This window comes from Sylvia atricapilla, chromosome 5, assembly GCF_009819655.1.
Source record: "Sylvia atricapilla isolate bSylAtr1 chromosome 5, bSylAtr1.pri, whole genome shotgun sequence".
NCBI classification, from domain to species: domain Eukaryota; kingdom Metazoa; phylum Chordata; class Aves; order Passeriformes; family Sylviidae; genus Sylvia; species Sylvia atricapilla.
This window is the reverse complement of record NC_089144.1, coordinates 55,846,088-55,863,727: the sequence shown is the minus strand read 5'-3', so window position 1 is coordinate 55,863,727 and position 17,640 is coordinate 55,846,088. Positions and strand designations below refer to the sequence as shown.

General features: G+C 36.6%; 1 protein-coding gene across 2 annotated transcripts in view; it reads right to left on the bottom strand.

Annotated features, from left to right (window-relative positions):
- Nucleotides 1-17,640, bottom strand: part of CCDC91 (coiled-coil domain containing 91) — a 113,385-nt gene that overhangs the window by 12,185 nt on the left and 83,560 nt on the right. For both annotated transcript variants that reach the window (XM_066319568.1, XM_066319567.1), the window contains exon 12: nt 12,744-12,857. In XM_066319568.1, coding sequence (XP_066175665.1) covers nt 12,744-12,857 — 114 coding nt within the window. The remainder of the gene's footprint in view (nt 1-12,743; nt 12,858-17,640) is intronic.

The window sequence follows — 17,640 nt, the reverse complement described above, 5'->3', positions numbered from 1 at the left end:
CAGTGACCCAACTTCTGATCCTTGCACTGGGAACTCATAATGAAGTCAATCAGAGTGGAACAATTGTCTCTTCTCTTTTGCAATCTGACAGCCTTGCAGGTGCATGCCAAAATGCCTTTGCTGAGCACGGCCATCATTAACTTTCTGAGACTTTAGGATCCCCTTGCTGCTAAGAGAATGGTCCATCAGGGACTTGGAAAAAGCCAAGAAGTTGACCTATGACTAAGAAAATAAAACTGCAGATGATATTCTTAGCTTTAATTAATCCAAGTGATCATATTGAACTGATTAAACTTTCCATCTAGTACAAAGCAATGTGGATGACACTAACTTAAAGATGAAATTTATAACTGCTGTTATGTTACAAAATACTTAGTTGTACATACTCATAAATTTTGAATTAAGAAATGAGAGTGAGATACAAATCTAGTTACAAGCACATAGATGAATTTGAAAGACAAAGACAGCAAATAATAATTCAAGGTTTTATTTTAATAGGATTGACAAATAATCCCAAAGTCCTCCTCCTCCTCAAAACATTCACTTTTTCAGTCTAACAAAATATTAAATGTTTAATCTTCAGAATTCAGCTGACCTAACTTTCTCAGTAGGATGGCAAGATAAGGGTATTCATATTCTTTTGCAAACATGGATGCAGAAATTTTTTCTGGGGTTTGTTGTTCTTGTGTTCTTGCTCTTTGGGTGGTGGTTTTTTTTTTGTTGTTGTTGTTTTGTTTGTTTTTTCTTTCTTTTTTTTTTTTTTTGGTTTTTGTTTTTGTTTTGTTTTGTTTTTCTCTTAAATTAGTTACTCTTGGTTAATCAAAAGGTCTCTTGAAAATGCCCATGGATGAGAGCCACAAGTTGCACTAAAAAAGCTTAATCCAACACATCTAATCAAGAACTTTGAAATTTTTTCTCTATTCAGTATCAAAACATATTTTGATAAAGTCAAACAGAATACAAAACAGCCAATCTTCAAACAGATGATCTGGTTACAATTCTCACATTTCCACAAGTACAGCATGAAATCCTAACACGGGGGGATGAATCAGGAGTAGCACAGGAGAGCCTCACTTACAGGGGGCCAGAGGTGTGTAAGGATGCCTCTCTTCCTCCTGTCACACACAGCCTTCCTAATGGACAACAGAGACTTTTGGAAACCTTCCTCTGCCCTCTTACCAAATACTTGCAGGATAGAGGGACCCTGGTTGACAGATTTTGCCTTTCCCTGGACCTCAGGTGTTGCCTGATCACCTGATGATGAGAAAACCACACCACACCATCTATCTCTGATAGATAGGTCTGGGTGACATTAGTACAGTGCATACTGCAAGTCTTTATTCCTCTGAATACTCTATATCCACAGAGCCAGCTGAATAATTATGTGTTTGCAGAGCAAATCCAAAGTTACTTTTACAGTAATTAAGATGATACACATTGGATTAAAAGCACAATACATCTCAATCACAAGAGCAGCTTTGAAACAGTGTAGTATCCAATCATCTCATTGCTGAACATTATAATTCATCCTGTTATTTTTCCCCTTTTTGGCTTTGATAGCACAATATTTTCTCAGTAATAACACCACTTGATTCCAGTTTCAGCTGGAATTTCCCCTGACTAAAGAGTACAGGCATAATCTCAGTCTTTGTAGATTTATACACTGTGGCACAAAAGGATATATGAAACAGTTTTAACTTAAGTAAAGAATTTCAAACTGGCAATTTTACGCTAAAGTAATTGCAGAAAGCCCTACAATAGTCTATGTATGTAGTTTCAACTAAATCGCTTTCATCAGCATAAATGATTACTCAAAGAGTTTGAAAATTATAATTTTGGTCATTTAAAAATTTCCTTTGTATTTCAATGAAACTAAGTGGCAAAGAATTGTATTTTTCACCCTTTCCATTTGTTAAAGACAGAGAACTATAATTTCCAGGAAATTAAAAATTCTCTTGAATGCACGATGTTTCACTATTGAAAAATGGCAGAAAAAAAAAGCCAAAATGTCCTCTGAAGAAAATGCCCGATAGGATCAATTGATAGAAATGCTATATTCTTCCACAGGAGACTATAATTTCCTTTTAATATTTAGAAACAGTAATTTCAAAGCTTATAGAGACCTAAAAGTTCAGGAAGAAATGCCAGGCTCACTTCTGTATCCCATGCAGATACATCACACTGCTTCAGGATCCTTATCCACACAGGAGAAAAGGAGAGCCAGGTGCACCAAACTCATCTTACACTACAACTTCCCATAAATCCCAGGCTTAATAATTTGGATTTATACTGCTCTTTGAGTTGGGTAAAGGAACAGTGTGAAAATGCTCCTAAAGCCTCAATGTAAATGTTTCTTTAATCCTACTAAAGCCACAAAACAGGCCCAGCTGAAGGAGCAGAAAACTGAGCTGAGGAACTCTCAGTGACCCCATCACTACTGTCTCTCTTGGAACTGACCTGTTGGTCACAAGTTCACCGTGGGCATGGCACAGATGTCCTGACATCAGGTGGATTCAGGACATCACTGTGGGCACCTCTAGGACACACGGGGTGGTGATGTTTTCTGCAGCAACACAAAGTTTTTCGCTGGTAACTTGCAGCAGCTGAGTTATGAAAATAGCCGATGCAGAAATAGAAGATAGGATTAAATATTTTTGAATGTCACTCTGTTGCATTACACAGAACTTTATGTTCCCCAGACATGACACTGAATTCAGCCAAAAATGATACAACTTCATTGCTTTTCTTTAAAAGTCAGAAGAAGGGGGAAAAGTTGAAAGAAAAATACTCAAGGTGACACCACACTTTAAAAACTGGGAAACTGGTCTGTTAAAATGTGTTGGTGGTAACATTTAGGGTTTGGACTCCCATTAATGGGGCCCCAGGGAAAATATAAACACTCTTTCTGAAATTAAATCTTGAGTTTGCCCACCGCAGTCTTGTTTTCAGCTTCAGCTGCTGGCACGTCAGCCTGCAATTGAGGCCTTGCATCAAATGCCAAACTAAACATTCAGGAACAAGAATGGTAATGACACCCTATTTTGTTCTAAGGCACATTAAAATATAGCGAGTATTATTAAAAAAAATAAAAAAAAGAGATCACTCATTTGAGATTAATAACTTAAAAGAAACTGATTTTCGTAACCTCTCCCACTTGCACTTGTCTTCAAATAATAAACCTTCAGAAGAAAGCTGTGCTTGACTCTTGAAATCAAGCACACTTGAAAAACAGTAACACATATCAAAGTTCTGATAATAACTGCTTACCTCTTTACCGACAAGATAATTCTTTACCTACAAGAGTTCAAAACTAAATTCTCTGGTTATGATACATGATTTTGCAGGTGACTTAACACAAATGGATCAATAAATGGAAGTCATTAATTTGTAACCTAAGGCTCTCAGATCGGATCCTTCCCATTCACAGGGATATGATACACTAATATCAGAACTCTGTTACTGCAACACCTCCTGCCAGCATCTCTTTAAGTTATCTCTTGTATTCCCACATTGTTTTCCTATACACTCTGGTCAAGGTGAGGGTGTGTTGCTCCAGCTATTTTTCCTTCTCTCTCTCCCAAATCTCCAGCCTTCTGTAACCTCTCCATGTAGATGGATCTTGAGTAAGGGATAAAATGTAAGATACAGACCCTGTTCCAGGTAAGGAATTGGGATCTCTTGCCCATGAGGGGAATAGTCAGCCATGCCTATCCTAATCTCAGCTTCTGTGATGTCTCATGATGCATAGGAACTATGGCTATATGGGAAAAAAAAACAGTCTGGATCTACATGGGATGCATGGAGTTTCTTATATAAACACTGCTCTAAGACCCCTAATGTGAATCCGGGTTGAAAACTGACCTGACTCAGAGACTAGACTGTACCCATGATTCAAACCAGGGATTAACTTACCTGCCACGGGTACGGAATTTGAAGAAGCTGCCAATTTACCAAGGAGACAGAGAAAAAGGTGCACCAGGAATTCATACAGGACTTGTTCCACGACTAACACACAAAGTTAACTTGAAGAATGTAAGATATAACATACTCTAGCCTGCTACCCAATAAACTGAGTGAATTCCAAGCTTTATCTTTAAAATCAGCCTCTCAATGTGAATAACAAAGTGAGACCAAGTAGGTGTCAATTGATGGCCTAACCAACAGCACTGTGTAGAAACTCTACACTTTCATTTGCAGACTTAATGGATTTCTTCAATCAGAGGGTGGTGAGGCACTGGAGGAAGTTGTCCAGAGAAGCTGTGGATGCTCCATGCCAGGAAGTGTTCGAGATAGGGTTGGATGGTGCCCTGGGTGCTCTACTGGAGGTTCTCTGCCCATGGGGGGCCCTTGGAACCCAACATGATCTTCCAGGTCCCTTCCAAACAAACCACTGTGATTCTATGATTCAGGTCTGAAAGTGGCAGATTTGTCATGCTTCCGCTGGAGTAAGGAATAAGAAAGAGGGCAGAGTGCTGGATCCTTATTATTGTTCTAAGCCAGAGCCAAAATGGTTGCAGCAAACAAGTTTTTAACTATGCAAACACATCAGTCCTCAACACGAATCACATCAGCACTCCTGCTGGAACCATAAAGTCAACCATAAATTTCAAAAACCTGAATATTAGAGGTAATAATCTGCAGTAATTAGAATACCAGTCAAGTTAATGTGGTACTATATGGGAACAGTTCTTTTCTGTTCAAGACATTAGTTGGTAATTTAGAAGCCTTTCAAAGCATATAATTTCACATTCATATGGAGTACATTTCTGAAAGGCAGGTATAGAAGTTTCTTATTTTATTTCCATTCATCATCCTGTCAGTTGTGTTACTATCTACTTTATTAGAAATAAAATAATTGAGCAAATTTATTTAAAAGAAAACAAATACCAGATATGCACAGTTGAAAAAAATTAGGCAATATAAGTAAAGCAAAAGTAGTAATTTCTAATCTAAATGCAATTAGCACCTGAAGAATCTGAGCTCTTGGGTTTAAAGCTACATTAGGATTCAGTTTCAAGAGGAGATTTTGCAGGGTTGCAATGGTTACTGCCAGTAGATGTATCATAAAAGGAGTTACCATCACACAGGTATGGAAGCACAGAGAGGAAAGCAAAGGGCAAGGTCAAGAAGGTCAAGGACTTCTCAGCTAAACAGAGATGTTACCCATATAATGAAAGATAAAATATAGATAAGCAGGAGTTGAACTCGATGTCAATTCTTAGTTGGACAGAAAGCCAAACTGCTTTTTACGCACTTTTTAATTTTAAAATTTTGCTTTGATTGCAGTTAGGACAATAAAAATGAAGATTGGTGTATGGGTAAGATGAAAATGGGTCCAGCCTTGTGACACTTTGTCAGTGGCAGAAACACCAGTTACATACAGAGATTTTTCTACAATGATAAAGTCACCTTTGAAAGCAGAAAATTAAAAAACAATAGTAAAAAAAAAACCATGGAGACTTTTCTGTCTGACAAGAGGGGCCAATAAGCCATCGTTATTTCCACTTAAACTGATGTTTGAGGGTGTTTTCTGATAGTAATATCGTTTTCAAATCCTTTTTTACAATCACAGCCAGTTTCAGCCACCAGACAGACATCTCATTTCTCTTCTGTACTGACTGACCCCCCTCATTAGTTTGATCTAATTCTTACTACAAAAAGGGTTATCAATTACAAGGTCTTTATAAAGAATGTATGACCTACATGATAAACTAAGGCGTTAGGGCCAACATTGTAAAGAACTAAAATGTTATTTTCAATTTCAGCACTTGCTATGTAAAGAGAGATCTTTTAGTCAGGTTTGTTTAAGAAAAACTTAGGAAAATTGACCATTTTCTGTAATGGTTCTGATGGCTGAATAATAGAGTAACTATGTAGAGGTGCACATATCTTCTCATAAGGTCACATTTCAGGAGGTGAATTACAGACAATTCTTCAGACAATTTGAAAACCCAAAGGAATTTGCAGCAGCCCTCTCCTCAACAAGGTGGATAAATCTAATTAAACTTGAGTTTCACGCATTCTTTTTCAGACTTTACCTTAAATAATGAAATGTAAGATATTGCTTGTCATCATAAAATCTTCTCTTAAAATATCAAAGAATGAGGAACTTGCACAGAAAATATTTCACACTTTAAGAAAATAAAATCTACATAGATAACAGGGATTATAGCAATTTAAAACAGATCCCCTTCTACAATCTGTATTGTTAAAGGTGCTTTCAAGATAGGTTTATACTGGCTCTGCTGCTTAACTACAAAATCAAACAAAAACCCCCAAGAAGTTTTAATATTGCACTCATGATAATCAGATTTGTATGGATATATTTAATTATGAAACATAGCACATGTCACTTAAAAAAACCCTGAAATGGGATTTTGTAGCATAACCAACCCCCAAAATTAGTGTATCAGTTAGAAATCTGTTCAAAAGGTGAAAACGAAGGTCTACTTGTTTCCTTCAGGCAAAATAAACATACAAAGTACACTCCATAAACACAGCATGTTATTAAAAATAACCCTGAAAAACAAGGATAACCATGGGGGGAAATTAGCAAATTTAATCTGATTTACTGTCAGACTATGTCAGATATGTCCTGCTGTCTTGGATATAACTTGATCACTATTTTTCTTCCCTTAGAAAGCATTGTGACTACACTGCATTTGTGCACAGAATGAAATGCACAGTTCCCCCTTCAAGTGGAAATACTTCTTGTACTGCAGAATAATCCCACTGCAAGTGGTAAAAGGTATGACTTGCTCTTGCCTGGAATAAGCTGACCTTCTATAAAGGTGTTTTATCAGGGTAAACCAGAATTTTCCAAATATTCCAAGTCTTTTTCAGAAAATAGTCAAAATAACTCTGGTTCTTTTGGTCACATGGCAAAAAGCCAAGCTGCCTGTCCTGGCACATCCCACACATCCCTGGGATGAGCCTGGAATTCTGTTTTCCAAAAGCACCTGTATTATTACTCAACTAAAGGGGCATTTCCTCTTTGCAAAATCAGAAGAAAAACTTGTTGGCTTTTTTTTTTTTTCTTTCCTATGAGACAGACATGGTTTATACCAGCTTGCCAGAGATTCTTAAATATGAATACTGTGGTTGAAACAGGGCCTTAGTTTCTGTAATATTAAAAAAAAAAAATCTATTAAATACAAAACCCCCAAATGTATCTCTTTGGCTATTCTCAATTCTGCAGTATTTTGGTAAGCATTAGTCAGAGAAATGTTTAGTTCTGTTTTCTTCTAAAGGTTATGAGGCACAGCTGCACAAATCATATGGGAGCACACAGTAGTACAGTGAGTTTTGTTATGATGGTGACATCTCAGCTCTCAGAATCTGACCCTTAAATCAGTATGGATGTGCATTTATGTGTCTGACCTTCAGGGAAACAGGGGCTGCATTAAAAGCCCATCTGTCATTCCAGTGATTACTCAAGCCCTAACACGTAGTTTTTCCCTGACAGGCCAAAATATGCCCTTTAAAGCAAATGAAAACTGTGTACAATTAGCAGACAAAAGGTGAGTGATTAATATCCTCAGCTTTGCTGTCAGAAAACAAGCAGTAGATTTTCCTGAGGGGAGATGAATGTCAATGTAAATAGGAAAAATTAAAATTTGCTTGTTGGCTAGCTACTCACCTCATGAAGTGAATCTCTGTAATTTAGAAAAGTTATTTAAATAACCTATTCACCACAAGATTTATTCGGTAGAATGTTTTTCCTCTTGTGACTTACTCTTGCCTTTGTACACAAACTTCAAGAATTAATTTTTATCTTTGTACAGCTAATGGTCACAAAAATGAAATTTACATAAATAGCAGGCACAATAATACTAGATCACTGGGTTTTTGTCTGCTATAAATATATAATAAATAAAACATAGCGAATTAATATTTTTAAGCATTCAACTGGAATGAATAGGCAGTAAATTACTGAACTGTGACATTTATAAACAACCAGTAGCAACCAGTAGCATAGACAAAATACCTGAATATTATAACAGAATACATTTGTAAACCCCTAATCAACAAGATTTCCTAACATTTGTGTGATTTTAGAACTACCAAGGTTTAGTTTTTAACAAAAGGTTTTGTTGAAAGTTTTTAACTTTTGCAAGTTACGTTCAAGAACCAAAATCCTGTCCAAGTATGAAAAAGTAAGAAGCAGAGCAAAGAATTTCCTGACCTTTCTAACAACAAATAACTGGATACAGATCTCTGTTTGAAGTACAGAAGTGATCAATCAATTGCCTTGATTGTCAGAATTTTTATGAGACACCTGGAAATATAAAACTCCACCAGAATTCTCTGGGTGACATTCTGGTCTGTATAGATGCCTCCTGACAAGCAGACATACTTGCTTAAGTCAGTATTACATGGCTTTCAATACTTTAATTCAGCTATTAAAAAACTAATTTTATAAATTTTTGTTGTTTCTTTTACTTCCTATCTGCAAATTAATTTAAGAAAATAATCTCAGCCAGTTCATATAAAATGTAAATATATTTTAGGAATTGTCTTCATAGAACAGCAGGAGCTACACTTAACTGCACAACATCTGTGGGTCCACATTATGAATGCAAAAAAAAGGCCAACACACAGCCTCAAAATAAGATTAAGAAGGAGTTTAATATACTACAATATTGATATAATTTTATTCAGATATTGCTTATCTCCTATTTTAGTATTTATTTTCAAGCTTATTTTCAGTTCAGAAATGAAGCATTACTCCCTTAAGTCAGCTGTCTTGGCTTCTTCCAGAGCAGAGTAGTGGATTCTGAAAATTCACCTTACTACCTTAAAGCAATTCTTGTCTTTCACTCTTCAGCTTCAAGGACCATCAGGTGCAGGCAGCACCTCCTTTTCTTCTCATCTTGGACCAGTGAGAGGAGACAAAGCGCAAGCAAAGGACGAAAGAAAAGCTGTGATCTGGACCCCACTTTACACAGGGAATTATCACACTTCCCCTTTGCTCACAGATCTGGAATAATTGCAACACACCTCCAAAATTTCGGCCAACCTTGGAACTGCATCATGTCCAGGAGCAAACAACAGATGTGAAAGTTCCTTGGAACTCTTACAAACTGCACTTCAGGAAAAAGCTTTGTTTATACTCACTTAATTCAGCATCAGCCAACTGAAGCAAACTGTTCAGTAAATGGGCCAAAGCCCCACGTGAAGTCCATAAAAAGTGGAGCAGGGATAGCCCCAGCCTGTCTTTATACTCCTAACAGAGCAGCATGTACCCATTAATCAGATTTTAACCAAAAATTTTACAAAAGCAATGCAGTTGTACAGGTGAAGGGCACTGCTCTGCCTCAGGGATCAGGGTTTGGTAGCTCCAATTCTAAGCCAGAGTTTACAGGACATTATGTTCTCCTCCTTGCTTTGATCCTTGGGTAACAAACACAAACATGGAATTATCACAGAATGTGTTGGTTGGAAGAGACCTTCAAGATCATCGAGTCCAACCCAGCCCTAACACCTCAACTAAACCATGGCAATGAGTGCCACATCCAGTCTTTAAAGTCTTTATACCTACATGTGAGAACCTGTGTACAGACATGTACATATATTTTACCACATCAGCAAGATGTTTGAGCAAAATAAAACTATTAACCCTTACAAAAACCCCTAGCACTGTTCTACCTTCAAGGGAATACCTTTACAAGCATTCAGTATATAAAAACAAACACTAGAATGCGAATGCAAAAAACTGGCAAACACTTCCTGGCACTCACTAACACAGGCACAGCCTCAGGAGCTGGAAGGTGTCAATTAGTGCATCTTGAGGCAATTAATGTGCTGGGGCTCCTCACAGGGCTGGGTGCTTCCAGAGCACTCAGGTGATCAGAAACGCAGGGACAGAGGTTACAGGATGATGAACATAAGACAAATAGGAGAATCTTGAGCTTACATCAAAACAGACAGACTTGGGACACCCAAGGACAAGTTCTTCCTTATTCTTTATTTAATTATAACCAAACGGAAAGGTTTTTTTCTTCCCCCTACATCTGTGTCTCAGGTAGAGCTCTATGGCACATTGCACATGCATTGAATCCAAACCAGAAATAACGTTTATTTGTATGACAGAAGTGAAAGCAGTGGCTTGCCATTTAGCCCTACTTCAGTGCCTTTTTATCTGTGTGCTACCTGTCACCTCTGTCCCCTCATTCCCCTCCCACCAGCAAGAAGGTGAAGCACTGTTTTGCCTTCCTGATATTTACTGCAAATGCAGGCAAAGCAAGACTACACAGTCAAATATACCTTCAGGCAATTAATAAAGATAACTTTCTGGACATAATGTGGATGGATCTTTACTGGGGAAAATAATTCTGGGTAACAGTAGAAGCATGTGTATTTGAATTTGATGTAGATGGGTTTTTCAAGGTGTTACAAATGTTTAAATAAATCTCTACGAGTTTGGTAGTTATGGAAGATGTCTTTGAACAGCTGTAACAGCCTGACTCTAGTTTAATTTTGACACCTGCTTTGGAATGGTGGTGGTTATGAAATAATCATGACATAACAAAGAGTTAAATCCCTGATTGAAATTTCCTTCACATCTTAGATATCCACATTCTTAAGGTGCTAGCTGTGGCAACATTAACCCCCCGCCCCCCCCATTCTTCTAGTATAAAAATCTTCATTTAATATAGAACAGATAAAATAAAACTAAGACTGCTGTATATAATTAGAACTGCTGCCAATATAGTGCTATATATCCATGTAAAAACCTGGGTTCATATGGCATAATTGCAATGAATGCCACATCTTCATTTACTCTATGAAAATACCCATTCCCATGACAGTTTTTTGGTTGCTTTTTTAGCTTTAGTGTTCTTTTTTTGAGGTGGAAAGACATGCCAACAAATTCTCTCCTAGCTTTGGTGACTTTTTTGGCTTCAATACAGAGGAAGTTACATTTATTCTTGTCAGCCTTTTAGCATGATAGTATTTTTGCTTTTTGTTGAGCAACTTTCTACCAATTCAAATAATCCCCTGCTAACCAAGTAGAAATATGGCTGTGGTCATGGTTTGAAGGGTTCTACAAACAGATTTTCAAAACAATGATGACACAGAGTGTCCTCTACCTTTGCAAGTTTGTACCTGGGATGCCCCTGTCACTCAAAAACCTAAAAAAACCCCTCTCCCAATCCTAGACAAGGCATTCTCCCTGAGTTCTTTCTAGGAATTCCTTACATAAGCTGCTACTTTTTAGCACCATCCATAAAGTATATTTATTACTCTTACAGGTGTATGAGCTTTGACCATTTCCTCTGCCTCTTATGTAATCATATAAAAGCTATTATGCTACATGATTTGGAGTTAAATAAGACTTTCACTTCTAACTTGAATACAGGCAGTCTTTATAAATCTTATGCCAGAAAAATCTAGTTCTCCTTATGTATGATTTTTTTTTTTAATTAATGGATATGTGTCAACTCATCAAAAAGAGAAAAAGGTTGGCTGGAATATTTGAATACGCTCTGTGAAATCAAAAGGAATTTATGCTCCTACCGGATAAACCAAAGAAGAGTTTGTTTCTTTGAAGGGGATATTTTCTTCTATATTTGCACTGGAGGCCTTATTTATTTATGACACTTTTATTTATGACACGATAAGTCATGGTAAGTTATTTTAATAGCAGACCTTCCCCACAGCATATCCTTCATAAACAACTGACTTCAGATATGCTCAAACATCCTTATGGATCATGTTTTGCACTGGATTCTGTTTAAATTGTCTATCCAAATCAAACAAATCCTGCTAAAAGGAAATGCCTCCACACACAGCATAATGGAAGGAGCTCACCCAACTGCAATCTGAACTAGCAGCAGAGTGAAACTTCTGAAGGTAATCCTATTTCCCATACTATTATTTAACCCATAAAAGTAGGGGATACAGAAGCAGAGACCAAACTCATTATTTCTCCTTCCTTCTCAGGACAACATTCCCCATTAGATTCAAGCTGAGTGATTTTGTTTATTGAGAATACTGAAATTTGATCTCAGGCTGTTACTGCCATATGAAAGAGGTTTTTAAAAATTATTTTTTTGCTTATGTTTTTATAAAGAGCTTCAAAGGGGAGAAGTGTGTTATTTTTTTCCTCCTCCTCCTGAAAGCAAATCAAAGTCCCTTGAGCTACATTTTACTGTTTATACATAAGCATTAAACTGCCAGGATATAGCATTAACAGAACAACTGAAAACAACTTTCAGAACATTGCAGTATTTCATAACAAGACTAATGCACTGACTATAAATCAGGCTTACTAGAATACCAGTACTTTTTCAGGTTCTTAGTTAATATGGGTTGAGAGGAAAAAATTAATGGCCTTCATGTGCTTACAAACTGCACAATAAAGCTCATTTGTGAACATAAAATAGCACCTGTTATTTATACTGAAATGTTTTCTATTATCTGAGCTCAGATCACAATTTAAGACTGACAGACTGCTTTTATGCCCCACCTTTATGTTACTTCATGTAATAAGAAATTAACTTTTAACTATTTAACTGATCTATTAATGTCTGCCTTTCAGCTTGTGATGGACTAAGAAGTCTACAAATATATATGAAGAAATGTATCATAATAACAAATTGTTTGAAAAAACGAGTGAAAGATCTGAAGACTTAACTCCTGACTCCGTTTTCCCGTGCATTTTAAGAGAGGTTTGAGGCTTAGCAAACGTCAGCAATTTCTCACTTCATGGTGAAACCCATTATCCACTGGTAACTCACCCTCTTCTGCTCTTTAATATATTCCATCAGTTCCTCTCTTGTCCTTTTTACTGCTTCTTCGATTGCCTTTTCACTTCGTTTCTGCTCCTCCATTAATGCTTCCTTGACAATTTCCTTTCCAAAAGAAAAGCATGTAAATGTATATGAAAAAAAAGTCACAAATGTGATAAAAGACCATCCCTTTTCCTCCTGCTAAACTTTTACCACCTTAACACTCTTTTCTCAGTCGTACTTATCCTAAATGTACGAGTATCTTTATAAAAATCAATACATTCAGTACTAAACTGTAAATAAGAGAGGAAAAAAGAGAGAAACGATAACTTTAAAGCTGTGTTAACAGAAACAAAATGTTCCATGAGAGCAGAAAATAATAAAGCAATTCAGGTTTTACTTTCCATCAGGAGCAGGGAAGGCAGGAGTTTACCAGATGGTGTTATCAGGTCAAACCACTTCAGTTGGAAGAGACCTACAAGATCATCTGCTCCAGCTGCCTGAGCCCTTCAGGGCTGCCCAAGAATTAAAGCACATTATTGAGGGATTCTCCAAAAGCCTCTAGAACACTGACAGTCTTAGGGCATAGACCATCTTTCAGGAAGCCTCTCCCAGTGTCTGACCACCCTCTTTAAAATAAGAGCTTCACAGTGAACCTCCCTTGATGTAGTTTTGAGACATTCCCACACCACCAAAGTCAGTTTCTAAACTGTGATACAAATTATCAAAGCTTTTTATAAGCTTATATAAAACAACCTTGTCAAAAGTCATTAATTTGCTTCCAAACTTTGGGAATTGCCAGGGACATTCTACACACAGCAGTAAAAAGCAGGAAAAGACACTCACCCCGCCCGCTCAAATTAGAATTACCCTACATCAAATGCATTACAGTAGAGAAAGCCAGGAACCACTTCTTAAAACATCTCTACCACCTGCAGTATTTGGTTAAGGAAATAAATTTCTGGGCTAAAGTCACTGTCCCAAAACTGAAGTACCAGCATCCCAAAGCCACTCCTGGTAGAAGAAATGACATTATTAATCCAAGTGTTCTGTTTCCAAGATTCAGGAGAACAAAATGACAAGCCCCAAATTCCTATAAATCCTGAAAACGTAAGCGTTTCAGAATACAAAAACAGACAAACAAACAAACAAAACTCCAAAAAAAACAGCCACCTAGTAAAAGGAATCACAGGATCTTAAATGATTTGTCAGGGAGATCAAGAGGAAGATGGAGAGTGCCTCAGAAATCATGCAGAAACTGGCAATTCCTATTTGTTCTACACATTCCAAATTGGAAGAAACAGAAACACTAGTGGTGTAAATGAAAAATTAAGCAGGAAATAATCGAAAAAACCTCAGTGGTTCAAACAGGAACACAACAGGACTTCTAGTGTATTTATTCACATACATGACTTATGTGGTTTTTATAAAATCAAAACTTTTAGAAAATCAAAGGTAAATAGAAATGGATTCCTCATTACTCTTCACTGGTCAGACATAACACTGCATTACCCACAGATTTGTTTACAGCTTTGCTTGACTGCAGAGCAATACAGACATTTTATGATACATATTTACAGCTTGGATTTAGGGGAGTGGGGAAGGCTGGCTGGAGGACAGGTGGGAGTTCTAAGGTTTTGGAAGTAGAAGATATTTATGAAGTCGCATAATTTATCTGTATATTGTATACAATATACTATTAGTGGACAAAATGAATAATCCACCAAATTGGATCAAACTCTTATTTTTTTTAAAGAAGTCCCTTCAGTGGAAGTTATTCACTGAAAAAGAAAGCTCTATTTCTTACCTTTAGTTGTTTGCTCTATTTCAGCCAAAAAGGAATAGTTTCTGCAAAACTACACTTTTGCTATTTTTATAGCAGAAAAAGTCTAAAATCCCAAATTTAAAATGTGTAACTATGTAGCCCCCACTATTCTGGAGCGCAGTACACATGAAAATCATAGTTGTGAAAAGTGATTATGATTTTTTTTTCTATTTAATTAAGTTTACCAAAGAAAAATCCCAAGAAAAAGGTCTCTTTCACTACAGAACTCTGGCAAGACTAACAGAAAATGTAGCAGAAAATTACATATTACAGAAATATGCTGTACTTATAATTATTACTCTCATGCCAGTTTAATTTGTCAAAAGGTCTCAAATACTGTCTTGTGTTAGAATGGAAAAAAGATGTCATAAGCTATCCCATAAAACTCTTCAAAGCAAATTACAGAACTGATAAGCTGATGTATCTTAATATGTAGAAAATTTTACACCCATAAAATACTTACAATCAATTAAAGTATGTTAAATATCCTTGATACGATACTTGAAAGACTACATAGTCCAAATAAGGATTTGCACTATAAAGTCCAAATAAAAACATAAGTAAATTCTACAAGTCTATTAATAAAATGCAAGAAAACAGAAAGCACACACAATACTCTGACAGAACACTAGATAATTACACTGATATTAAAACAGAAAAAGTAAAATTGGAAAGAATTCTTTTTCATTTCCATTGGTATTGGCAAAAGTCCCCAGGGATGTAGTTAAATCACCATCCCTGGAGGGGAGTGATTTAAAAGTGTAGTTGTGGCATTTGGGGACATGGGTTAGTGTGGCCTTGGCAGTGTGAGGTTAACAGAGGGACTCAATGATCTTGAAGGTCTTTCCCAACCTAAGTGATTCTATGATTCAACTACCACATTCTAGTTAACCAAATTAGATGCTGATTTATTTTCCCAATTTATAAACAGTTCTCTGTTTCAGACACTGACCACCTCCTGTTACCACCTGAAAATCATCTCAAGAGTTGGTGTCACCAGAAAGATCCTGGAGCCACCAGACTGGACAATTTCATGTGACTGCACAAAAAGACTCCTGCTTTAGTGGGCTCCATCCCAGTGTTTGGATTTACCAGACTGCTGGCAGCTGTCCACAACACTTTTGATTTCTTGGGTTTTTTCTGTTATTATTCACCGACCAACCCTAGGATGAATCATATGGATGTGTTTCTCTGAGATCTCAATATGTTTCTCATCTGAATTCAAATGTTACCCTGCTCACTGGATTCAAGAGAAATTAGACAGTTCCATAAAACCCAGAGTTTTCTTCAGAGGTTATGTCTTAAAAACCAGGCCCTACAACCTCTACAAGGGTCATGAACTGGCTGACTTGGTTTGCACTGTCCCATACCTGCAGTTCAAAATTGGCTAACAAAGAGTCCTATGGAACAATGGCACTTGAGACTATTAAAAGAAATCTCTGCTGAGATATCAATAAATGGAAAGAAAACTCTTTTATCCCTTTCATTCAGATCTCAGAAGTCTTCAAAGAGCAAACACTGCACAATAGTTCCTTCTCAACTCAGTCATATACTTTTGATCTTACTCAGTGATATTAGTTTTTCCTTCTGGGACAAGAACCTTCACTTCTTTTATATGACCTTCCACTACATGCTCTCCTCTAAGTCACTGTCTGTCTTTGCTCTGTCGTTAGAGTAAATTATCAACTAATATAAAGGTATTAAATTCAGATATTACCTATTGCTATTGAAGAAAGCCTTAGCTGCAGGTACATTCTCTCAGCATGTGTTTACTTTTCCTTCATCTCTTTCCTCCTTCCTCTTATGCTGTATCTACCTTTAGATTCTATCCTAACTTAGATTTTGGTTGCAAAGGTAAAAATTGGCCTGTATTTCATCTTCAACCACAAAGGGCAGAGTGTTATTTGGGCCTCTTAGTGCTATTTTAATAGACTCAAGAAAATGGAAAAACTCTGTAAGAAGCTAAGGAAGAACACTACACAAAATGGCACTTGAGGTGCAATTCTTCTCCCTACTCCCTTTTTTTTTTTTTTTTTTTTTTTTTTTTTTTTTTTTTTTTTTTTTTTTTTAAAAAAAAAACCAAAACAACGTATTTGATCAGTGGCTGGAGTACCAAATCATAGTCACAAAGTTGGCTTCTTTACATGACTCATACATGAGTATGAGTGCTTGGTGCTTGACATGACACCAGTTAAAAGATAAGAATACCTAATCAAAAATAAAATACAGTTATTCCAATACTCTATTGACAAATGACAGTCAAGCACGTATTAGAAATGACAACCGCACAATCAGAATATATAAATCTGTAGGAAGACAGAAAGAAAAAGCAGTGTACTTGATACACCAGAGAACTCCAGACAGTATTTAAAGAATAAAACAAGCCATATGTTGCTTTGCAATTTCACAGGAAAATTCTTTTGTCTCCACACAAGGATCAGGTGGCAGCACTAAACTTTATCTAGGAAATGCAACCACAGACTGCAATGTTAGTGTTTTTTCAGAAAATAGTAACCCTCAAATTATAATGTCTGTGGTTATAACTACTACAATCTACTTCTGAAGTCAGACATGGTTTAAAGTCTGTATGCAGTGAACCGTTCCTTTTCCAGACTTTGCAAGCATATTAAAAATAAACTCATCTAATGGCAGGGATCTCTTTCCACTCAATGCTACTGAGTTGTGTCCTTCCTCAGAGATTCAAGATTACACATTTTATTTTAATGTGTCCCTACAAACACTGGCCACACCAATGTTTCTGCAAGACAGTGGAAAAACAAGAAGAAAGTAAAACTGAAAATAATGGTTTGTTACCTTATTGAGAGAAATGTAAGCACAACTCCCTCTGAAAGCCTGAACAATAAAGGCAACAGAAACAGGAGAAGTGGTTCTTTGAAGAGCAAGTTCTTCTCCAGCACATGGTGTGACACCATATTATCAATAGACTATTTAGGTAGGAATTGGGATATAGAAGAAAAAAACCCAACAACTTCTTGTATGAGTCCATAAAATACTGAAGATAAAGGGCAATGTTACAACAGTCCAAGCCTGTTACTGAAAAATCATTTTTTCTTCGAAAGA